The sequence below is a fragment of the Cryptomeria japonica genome, chromosome 9, assembly GCF_030272615.1.
Source record: "Cryptomeria japonica chromosome 9, Sugi_1.0, whole genome shotgun sequence".
Lineage (NCBI taxonomy): Eukaryota > Viridiplantae > Streptophyta > Pinopsida > Cupressales > Cupressaceae > Cryptomeria > Cryptomeria japonica.
In genome coordinates, this window is record NC_081413.1 from 60,874,482 (window position 1) to 60,886,430 (window position 11,949).

The 11,949-nt window shown below is 36.0% G+C and overlaps 1 protein-coding gene across 1 annotated transcript; it reads left to right on the forward strand.

The window, feature by feature from the left end:
- The first annotated feature begins 3,431 nt into the window (after nt 1-3,431).
- On the forward strand, nt 3,432-4,457 carry LOC131033502 (phospholipase A1-Igamma2, chloroplastic-like). Its single transcript, XM_057964732.2, has one exon. It carries the CDS (start codon nt 3,432-3,434, stop codon nt 4,455-4,457), a length of 1,026 nt encoding a protein of 341 aa, XP_057820715.2.
- The last annotated feature ends 7,492 nt before the right edge of the window (nt 4,458-11,949 follow it).

The following is an 11,949-nucleotide window of genomic DNA, read 5'->3' on the forward strand; positions in this document are numbered from 1 at the left end:
TAATTCAACAATCGCCATCACCAAAAATCTAGTCTTTTGTAATAGAAAAAAACATATTGATACTTGATATCATTTTGTGATAAATCTTTTGACTCGGAGATTGGTTAAATTAAAATTTTCAAAACCAATTATCAACTTGCCGGTATCCTCACTGAGATAGTTACAAAAGAAGCTTTTAAAATATTATGATAAATGATGAGTGTTGGTTGGCTCATTAAGCATTAATGGGGAGCACGCATTAATGGGGAGACTAAGGATGATAATTTTTAATCGATACCAACGTCTCCTTTAGTGACACATATTCTCCATTGTGCTATTCAATCACTGCCACTTTGCATTACGAATTGTTGTATGTATTTCCTTCTAAAAAGACTTTTTGGTTATGATTTTCCCTTCTCTCACAATAGTTTCCTTTAGGTTAAGAATTGCTGCAAACTTATCCTTTAGGTTTATAATTTCCAAGTGTCCTCACGTACTATAAAATTTCATGTACGTTTGTTTAATGAGGGAAAAGTTCAAATGGTATAAGTGAATTTCATGTATTTTAACAAATTGTTCAAAATCTGTTTAAGGAAATTAATACAGGATGAATGAACAAGCTACATATTTTGACTCCTATTTTGGGTTCTGTTTGCCCTGCACACGTGAGTTAAAGATAGGAGTTGACCTCCTGTAGTATTACAATTACAAATGTATATAAATTGAGAGATTCAAACTGCTCTCATGTTTATTTTTTTGTGGAGTTGACGCCTATTTTACCTGCTCACATGTTTATTCCTGGAGTTGACGCGTATTTTACCTGTTATAGAAAAGAATGTTATAGAAAAGAATGTTCCCACCACACGCGGATTGACCTTCTCGAGTATTATTATAAATTGACATTTTCCTAATCCTCACATGTTTATAAGTTCCAAGTGTCCCCACGTACTATAAAATTTCATGTACGTTTGTTTAATGAGGGAAAAGTTCAAATGGTATAAGTGAATTTCAACGCATTTAGCATGGTATTGATATTTAAATGAAAATAATCAATAATTCAATGTGATTTTTAAATGAAAATAAAATCAATATTAGGTTTCCCTTTTAACTAATAAAAATTTTCTTTTAAATTTTCTTTTGTTAAATTGGATATATATTTTTTTTTAAAAATAGATATTTGATGCTAAAATCTTTCAACCTCCTCTCTTTATTCTTATCCTCTTAATTTATTTATATGTTAGTTCCTACCTAGAATTGTAAGCAATAAGTTGTTCTTAACACATTATTAAGTTTTACTTTTTTAACAAATTGGCGTGTAGATCTTTTTTCTTTCATTTAATTGGCTGAAGTAATTTACGTGATATGTGCGATTAATACGCTTGCATTACTATAATGGTCATCACAGTCCTGAAGGAAAGGGAGTGGTGAACTCAAGTTCCTAAGAAAATAAATAATTATTGCACATTGGTAGACAAAATTTAGCTATTTGCACTAAATGAAGCTATTCAAAATGCATCTACTTTCAACTAAAGCGAGAGGTAGAGTTTATATTCAAACACCACTAATAAAGGAATAGTCAGACCTGCCTAGAGTTATTAGAAGACTTATTTTGTTAATTTTAAATGAGTAGAGAAAACATATTAAATAACAACTAAACTAAAAATGAAACAAATAGAAAATAAACACATAACACAACAAATGTGGTTCACCAAAACTGGCTACATCCATAGAAAAGTAGCAAATGTCTTCATTAATCATTACAACAAATACACCAGTATCATTAAAAAATCAGCAAATCTCTTCATTAAGTGTTAGTGTAATTAGGTTTTTCTTATTTATGGTGCTTAAGTCCAACTTAGGTACATAGCATTATTACTCATTTCTAGGTGAGAAGGTAGAGATTATTATTATTTTGTGTTAGGTGGTTGTACCTACCCTCATAGCAAGATTTCCTATTTTGTATGGTGGTTTGATTGAGGTGGATTTTGCAATTTATTTTTTTTGGAAATTTGTTCTGTTGATAGTGGGCCTATAGAGATGGTCCTAGATGGTGTGCATAGGGGTTCCTTTTTAGATCATTTTTAGTCTTTTGTCATCTTTTCCCTCTCTATGAATGTTGTTGTCTATAATGGATCTACTTGTCATATATTTAAGGTTGCTTTTCAAAACCTGTTGATCATTGTTTTGCTTCATTCTTTGGCTACACTTCATGCAGTGCAAACTATTCTAAAAATTAAAATGTTCAGGGGTTGGTGTTCTACATTCCCTTTTCTTGGTTGTGTTTCTTTCCAACCTTAAGTGGCTATGGTTTAAGTTTCTTATGGAAAACATGCAAGTTCTGATCGAGGTGCGGATATGTAAAGGTTTGGGTCTCTTCTGGTTTAATATTTTCAAAACAGAAACATATACTAGTCACAATGATCAATTAGAAAATCAGCCAAATACAATTTCATTCAAAATAACAAAGACTTATCTAATGACTATCAAACACAATCTCTAATTAATATAAAACATCATCCTTATGATACAACCTCATTTGTTTAATATTAAATGTAGCAGTTTTGAAGGTCAATCATCTATTAGATTAATGCTATCAGCTTTCCACATTCCATGCTATAATTTTATTGATGCTTTTAGATTGATGGTAAAAAATTTTGCACAAGCATCAAGAAAATTAATCCATTTGTCTATTATATTTTTTAAATAAAGTGTTTTCGTTTTATAACATTGGAAAATTAGTGTATAACGGTCACGCTTTGTACTTCTAAAGACGTGTGCGCAGTCTCTTGACAACTTGAAAGGTCAGGAAGATGGATGTTTATATGCATTGAGAACGGAAGGTTTGAATCCCACAGGACATGTCACCCAGCTGTACGTTGAAGAGTATGTTTAAGAATGGTAGGTTTTAATATTCAAAATACTCAATATGTATACTTCACTCCATTCTGCGTTTCTATCAGCTAATCTAAACGTCAACTGAGCATCGTCTCAACAGTTTAGATCTCTGTAAACTCAATTCGATATAAAACTTTTGCTGCAAATAGAGAAGTATCATATCTAATAATCTATGGCAAATTCTGCATTAGATCTTGGCAATGGCTCTCTAAAATATGAAGATCTGAATGAGGATGGAATATGCAAAGACCAACCGCAAATTGGGGATATGTGGCAAGATATCCAGGGTGCAAATAACTGGAAGAGCTTGCTCGATCCCATTCATCCCCTCCTCAAAGCAGAGATACGGTGATTTTGCACAGCACTGCTACGACTCATTTGATAATACTCGCTCTTCTCAATACTATGGGAATTGTAAGCGCTCCAAAAGCTCACTCAGACGGAGATTAGAATCTGTGAAATGTGGGCGTGGTTATCAAGTCACTGAATATTAATACGCCAATACTGGAACCCTAAAATCCTATTTCTGGGAGAAATGGAGGGATAGCGGCGATTGGATGGGATATATTGCTGTTTGCACAGACCCAAACGAGATAAAAAGATTGGGTAGGCGTGACATAGTTGTTGCGTGGAAAGGCGCGGAAACACCCCATGAATGGATGCAAAATCTCAAAAACATATTAGTTCCTGCGGCTTTATTAGCTAGTACAAAATCCAACATCGAAGCTACTTTCAAACCTGATGTTCGGATAGAGAAGGGGTTTTTAACATGTTATACATCAATATACGAAGGCTCCGGAAGATCTAGGCTCAACGCAAGAGAGATTGTTGTGGCTGAAATAAAAAGGTTATTGAATAATTTCAAAGATGAAGATTTGAGTATAACGTTCACTAGACACAGCTTGGGATCTGCGCTGGCAACCATAAGTTTATATGACATAAAACAGATGGTGATGAATAAAAATTACATTAGGTCAATACCTGTCACGGTCTTTGCCTTTGCCTCTCCACGTGTGGGAAATTTATCATTTGCTCAACACGTTGAGGAGATTGGAGTCAAAGTGTTGCGGCTGGTAAACAAAAAGGATTTGATTCCTAAAGTTCCTGGAGTTTTCGTGAATGAGAAAATGGGTTGGCTTGCCAGGATTATGTATTGGTTTCCATGGACATACGTTCATGTGGAAATCGAGATTACATTGGATAGCAGCAACTCAGAAGTGCTGAAGGAAACTTATAATCGTTCTAGCTTTCACAATTTAGAGGTATATCTCCACTTAGTGGATGGGCTTCCACAGAATAACAATCTGCCTTTTAGATTTCCACGAAGAGATCCAGCTCTGGTGAACAAGAATTCCGACATACTGATTACAGAGCTTCAAATTCCTTCTTATTGGTGGACACGGCGAAATAAAGAAATGGTGAAACGCATAGATGGAAAGCTGTTATACTCTCTGAGATCTCCCGCTGCTGTTTCCATTCCTGAATCCTCTTCCCTACTCATCTCTAATCTAGTCATTCTATTAGAGGTGGTTCGTGGTCTTTTCGGAGTTATGAGTCACTTCCAAATTGGATGTAGAATCTAGAACCAGTTTGATTCAATTATTTTTCAATACAATACTTCTAAAGGTTTTTTAATGTAACATAATTTGTTAATATAGGGAAACATCGGAATTTACAATTGCAATTGCATTTAAAATTGACCTTTTTTTAGTATTTATAATTAAGAATAAAAATAATAGGTTTGATGCTAAATTCTATACATATATTTGAAATTTGAGAATTTAAAGTCATGCTAGTTGTATTTTTAAAAAATATATGTTTTTATTAGAAAATATATGTTTTCGATAAAGATAAATAGGTTTTACAGGACCTGAAACCTAGAGTATTATAGACCAAGGCCAGCAACCAACAGACCGAAAAAACTAAGCAGAACAGGGGACAAACCCGACACAGACCGAAAGCAAAAAAACAAAAATAGCTGAACCAAAAATAGGGCAAAGCACTTAGCTAAGAGAGTGCATCAATTCAGTATTTTTTTTGAATAATAATCCTATTAATTTTCTCCAAATACTCCATGATGAATCTGGAGCTTCCCTAGTCCTGGCTCCGGCTTCTGGTTCTAGTCTTCCCACTAGCAACAATTTGCCCACCCTCCAAGCTAGTCTTCCCACTAGCAACACTTTGTCCACCCTCTGATGCAATTTTTTTTTGCTTTTCCCCAAAGGGAGGGTCACTGGTGATGGTCCTGGTTCTATCATCAGTCATCGTGGAATTATTTTTTTCCAAACCATCAACACTATTGTTCATCGCCTCCATACTGATTTCCACCAGATTGTTCAGTTTTTCCTTGATCTCACACACATCCTCTTCTAGCTTCTCAATTTTGCGTTGTTGGTCAACTTTCATAGTTTCCACATCCTGAGAAATTTTCTGGATCATACTCATGATCTTCTTAGTTTTATTAGGCCTAGGGGATTTCGTGAAAGTGTCAACAATTCCTTTAATCCCATTTTTTAGGGAAACAATTTCCTTTTGCACCCACTTCCAGTAGTTCTCCTGATTTCTAGTAGCTTCCAATAGCAGATTTCCCATTACCCTCTCCTCCTTTATCTTGCCTTTATTTTCCTTAATCGCAAACCCCTGTTTCTCATCATCCACCTTGATAGGGATGTCCAACCTAATCTCATGGTCCAGGACTTTATACCCACTAGAATTGGTTAGTTTCATTTTCTTTTTGGTGGGTGGTTCCAGGTCTTGCATTTTTCTGCTGCTAGATTTGAACTTACTAGCCGCCCACCTTTGGAGGATTGATTTTCTTACTACTGTTAGTTCTCGGGGTCAGCATTGTTGGAATCCAAGACCACTGAGAGGGGTGGGGGGGGGGGCTGAATCAGTGTTCTACCAGAATGATCAATGTTAACCTAATTAAAACATGCATTCACCAACTGGTATACTGGTACATATAGAATTGAAAGAAGTAAAGAAATCAATAAGCCAATCACATTAATGAAATCCATAACATAGAGAATTATACGTGGAAAACCTCAAAAAGGAAAAACCATGGTGGGATTTGTGACCCACAATATCAATCCACTGGCCATATGAAAGAATATTACAAAATATGGAGGCTTGCACTTGCACGAAGGCTTATAGCCTAGAGCACACTGCTCATCACAGAAAAAGTCTCACTAAATACATACAAATCCAGACTACACTCCGGAGAAATGATTGAACTGAAATGATAGCATCTTCTATGCCTGAATATAGTTTCGGTTAAGCTCTGTTTGTTTTGGTCCTGAAACCCTAAACCCTTACTGGAATACCCTCTTACATAATCTTCACATTCCTCATTATAAATATATCTCTCATGTATGACATAAGCTTACACACTCTCCCTTTCACAAAATGATCTAATCAATTGACCTATATACCCTTACAAACTTTCATGCCTTATGTTGGCTTACATAGACAATTACAAAATTAATATACAAGTCAGCTCAATAACATATATATATATATATATCAAAATCAATTGCCAGTGCCCAATCTCCCAAATGATGTTGGCCTCCAATACCGGTATCCTGAATGTGAACCATGTCAGCCTGCAATGTCGATAACCAAAGAATTCCTTCCAATTGGTGAAGATACTTGTCAGTACTGGTGTCGATGAAGTGCCTATGGGTACACTACTAAACCAAAATATGAAGCCGAGACATGCTGCCGTCAATGAAAATATATTGAAACCAATCAAATGAGTGTCAATTTCCAACAATCTCCCCCTTTGGCATTGATGGAAAGACTCATATGAAAAATGATAATGGTTTCCATCTATCGGTTTCATCCTAAGTCTGCTCCCCTGAGCTGAATATCCATCTATGATCATGATCTGAATAAAATTATTTTTTACCTATACCTCCCCCTTTGACATCAATGCCAAAAAAATACCAAAAATCGAGATGAAGAATAAAAGATTATATAAAGAATATGTCCCAAAATACCTTATCGGAGCTGAATATACTTGAAAATTTCTGGATAAGCTCTCTCCAAAATATCTAGATAGGTATCCCAACCTGATTTGAAAGTGTCGGAAATAGATACAAGTCCAGTAAGCCTGTGAGCATATGACTCTTTCTCATTAAGCTCTGCCAGTGTGGGTCTACCAACAAAATCTATGCATTCTTTCTTAGGTACATTTAATGAATCCAACCGAGGACTCACCAATCCTCTAAGACCTTTGGCTCTCCTTGTGATTTTATCTTTATCCCTCTCAAGAGCTAAAACTTGGGCTTCCAATACCAAATCTGACCATAAATAGATGTAGTCAAAGAATGTGAACCATCAAAATAATTGATTATACCTATAATCTTTTCATTAATATACTTAATCCCTTTATCTGTCTCTGTTGTAAGTAAACCTGTGTTGTAGCATACTCTATAAATATTAGTACATTCTCTCAAAGCATTATCAATCAACTTCAGTTTATCATTGATCTCCTTCCTCTCCAACTCAATCATCTAATCAAATGTTTCTCTCTTAGCCTATGTAAATCTCTCTAATGCCCATCGGTTTGATATCTTCTGTAAAGATTGAAAGTCCTTTGAAATGTGCTCTGTGATTATTTTAAGCTTGTCGGATGGGCTCACTCCCTTTTCAAATTTATACTCAGAGACAAGTCTATGCAAAATTGGGATAGACTGATCAATAACTACTTTATCCACAGATCCTTCCTTCATCATCTTTTGTGCAGCCATCATCATGAGCTCAGTAGAACTCATCTTCATTATGCTTTTCTTCTCTACCTGTGAGGTTTCAATTGACAACAATTATGTGCTCACTATCGGTTCCCTGTCAAATTCCTCTCTCCTCTCGTCTAATGGTTTGTTAACCTTTATAGCTTCCTCTCTTCCACCAGTGGCTTCGTAACTTGGTGCAGTATCAGTAACTATTGGTTCCTCCTTAGGAACTATGTCCTCAACCTGTACATTCTGACCTCGAGGACTATTGTCCTTAACATTTGTAACCTATACACTCTCTAAATTTGTCGATATATCTACATTTGCTAGTATTGACTCTGTGTTTTGTACATTAGATTATACCAAGGCCTCTATATCTAATATCTTAATATCGTCCAAAATTGTACCCATTATACCTTTACCTTTCCCTTCAACCAGGATGTCTGTAGTGACAATTTTAGCCTTTGGTGAAGTATAAAAACTAGGGTTTGTAGCAAAGAATTGAACCCATGCCCTATGGTTCTCAGTGACTATCTCATTAACCCTACCATACATAATATTAACTATCTTGTTCTTGCTATGAAAGATTTTCCTGTCTACAACCTCAAGTGTCCTATCCAACTCCTATGGAGTAATAGATGCACAAGTAGTTAACAACTCTTGAATCTTTATATGGTTGTCCCCATCCATTGTTGATAATCTTCTAGCATCTAATTTGTCATATAATTGTGCCGGTATTTGATTTTCAATTTCTAACAAGGATTTCTTATATGTATCTAAATACAATAAAATTGCTTCCTCAGCTTCATCATCATCTAAATGCTCATAATAAAATTATACATTCTTCAAAATACCATCCTTAGTTATTTCATCTACTAATTCTGCACAAGTCTTGGGTGGAATAATAGTTACATTATCGGTGACAAGTGTTATATCAATGTCATCCATCTTTTTCTTCTTCTAGTACCGGATGGAGCAGAATGTGTTTCCTTTGGAGATCTCTTCTTTGACGATATCTTGATTGTAACCTTCCTAATTGGTTGCTTCTTTGTTTCCTCCTTAGTTTCCTCAACTTTCTTCCTTAATACCCTCTTGAATTCTAAGGGTCTGTCATCCTCAAATTGAGATTCTGATGGAATAGGTTAAATAGATATTTCAGGCTCTTTCCTCTTCCTTCCTATTCCACAAATTTTCTTGCCTTTCCCTATAGCTTCTCCCTCTTCTTCCAGTTAAACTCAGTTTGATGCATTGAGTAGGAGAAGGAATTTGCTGACAGAGATGAGAGTGACAGTATTAGGATTTGAAGATTTGAAGACCTTGTATGTTGAAGACCCAGATTTTGTAGAACCTTGGAAAGCATGTAGAGAACTGTTTATGGTTGATAGGAGCAAATGGTTGGATTATTTCATTCAGGATGGAATGTTGTTTAGGGGAGTTTAGTTGTGCATACCTAAGAGTTCCATGATAGAGAACCAGATAAAATAGAAACACAGTGGAGGCTTGGCCAAACATTTTATCATTGACAAAATAGTTGCATTGTTGAGTAAGCAGTACTTTTGGCCCCAAATTGATAAGGATGTTAAGAGATATGTGCAGAGTTGTAGAGTTTGTCAAGTTGCATAAGGTAGTAGTTAGAATGTGAGATTGTATAAACCTTTGATAGTACTGGTAAGACCTTGGGAGGATATAAGCATGGATTTTATACTTGGATTTCCTAAGACACCGAGAGGGAATGATTCTATATTTGTGGTAGTAGATAGATTTTTGATGATTCTTTATTTCATACGTTGTAAGAAGACATTAGATGAATTTCATGTAGCAGACCTATTTTTCAAGGAAGTGGTGAGATTCCATGGATTACCTAAGGGCATAGTTTCAGGCAGAGACACTAAGTTTGTTGGCTATTTTTGGAGAACACTTTGGAAGAAGATGAAGACATATTTGAAGTTCAGTTCTACTTTTCATCCACAAACTGATGGACAGACATAAGTTGTTAACCAGAGTTTGGGAAATTTTTTGAGATGTTTAGTAGGAGACAAAACCAAAAGTTGGGATTTAATCCTTGCACAAGCAGAATTTGCCTACAACAATTAAGTGAATAGAAGTACTAGAAGAACACCTTTTGAGATTGTTACCAAAGTTCATCCTAGAGGAATATCTTAATTAAGAGACATTAGCAGTGAACACCAGAAGAGTTCAGAAGTAGAAGTCTTTGCAGATCACATGGAAGCATTGCATATTCAGCTTAAGCTGCATTTGGAAGACTTGCACAACAAGTATAAGGAAAAGGCAGATGAGAAGAGAAGACACAAGAAATTTGAAGTTGGTGATGAAGTGATGGTATATCTGAGAAAAGAGAGATTCCTAGTTGGAACTTATAACAAGTTGCAGATGAAGAAGTTTGGACCTATAAGATTTTGAGGAAGTTCAGTTCTAGAAATGCATATGAAGTGGAGCTACCAGATAGTCTAAGTATTTCACCTATATTCAACATTGTCTATGTTCATGAGTACCACGAACCAAAATTCAGTGAGGAGAGTGTTGTAAACTTGGAGGAACAATTGCCTTGGAAGGAACTGGATCAGATTGAAGAGATTTTGGACAATAGGCTTGGGCGTAGTACCTAGAGTTGTGAATATAAGGAATATCTTGCGAAGTGGAAGGACAGACCAGTTGAAGATTCATCTTGGATTTCTCAAGTAGAGGTAGACCACTTTGGTTTCCCTCTAACCCTATCAAAGTGAGAGGATCACTTTTTCATTAACCCTGCATGTTTGATGCAGGAGCATCCCCGATTCACAACAATCTTGCATGAACCAAAAACATTTTCCTTTCTATTTGCAGTTTTAGTTTTCCCTTTTGTGTATCCTGATTTTGGCTCACCAGATGTTGTGGAGTTGGATTCTACTTCAAGACTTTAACATCTTTCTTTCTTTCAGACCACATCGCATTTGGATCACTTTCCGGCAAGATATCGCTATCGGTTTCCATGATAGTTTCTTGTTACCGGATTGATAGTTCTTTGTTACTAGTTGCCTAGACCTATTTTGGTGATTTCTTGGTAACCATTATGAAGCTTGCGGAGCCTTGGGCATTGATTTTTATGTTCCTTAGCTTGTGGTCGACCTTTTCCTCCAATCTACATTTTAGCCTTTGGATTTTTCGGAGGAATCTCTTGGCCGAGGCTGACCCTGTTTATTTTGCACGTTAGGTCTTGTTCTTCAGGTTTTGTTCCCTTTTGGGTTGACTGGATCCCTTGGATCGATATATATATATATTTATAATTATACATTAGAATGTAATCAAGGAGATAATCAAGTAGCTAGACTATGCATAGAAGATAGATCATAAGGTTCAAGGTAACGGTTGTGACCTATTCTAGCAGGCCTGTAAGCCAATATGTTGTAACCCAATTGTTACCGGTTAGATGTAAATAAATTTCATGCAATAAATCAATTTGTTATGCATTGCCTCCATCATATCTTTGTGTTCCTATTGTGTTTACTCTTGCTGATCGGTCTGGATTGATCTCTTTGAGGTCCCTCCTCACCGGTTACTACTTCAATCCTAGTAACTCCATGTCTGCAACTGCTAGGCCATTCCTTCTCCTTCATTATCCTAGACATCATCTCAAAAGGTTTTCCAAGGAGGCAAACTCATCGCTTCTTATTCTTCCTCTTCCTGTCCTAGTAGCACATCATAATTTCCCTTGCTGATCGGTGCACATCTTTGATTATATACATGTGAGGTATCATTACGTTTCACTTGGTTCATCTGGTGTGTGCCTTCAACCACTTGCCTTATATCTCTTGAATGTCTTATCTCAGAGGTTATGTTGCATCCCATGCATATTGTGAGATAACCTAAGTATTACCTCTTGCCGATAGAAGTTGATCTTTGTTACTTGCTGAAAACCATCTGATGGGAACCGATTGACATTACTTTTTCTCAGTCTACTTCCGGCATTGCACAAATATGACTTCCCTATTTGAGAGGACACAACTTCAACCAGATATATGATTTGGTTGAGAACCCTCTCTATCAGTCTTCTATTCATCCTATGATGCCATCGTCATCTGGTGGGAGTCCTGCTGATTGTCATCAAACTGCATACTGGTTGTTTGCACATTCTTTATGGATCTGCCTTGCTTTCTTACCAGTCACATGCTTGTTGGTTGGTGATCATACACTGCCAACTCATCACTCACCTATTGACATACCATACTGGTCTCCAATACTTACTCACCGGTTAACATTCCATAATTACTGGTGACATTCTATACAAATTAACATCAATGACAATAATGTTGGTTGACATCAATGATAATAGAATGCCAACAAT

Excerpts from the sequence above, each read along its gene's own strand:
- LOC131033502 (XM_057964732.2), top strand. The coding sequence starts at position 3,432 with ATGGGATATATTGCTGTTTGCACAGACCCAAACGAGATAAAAAGATTG.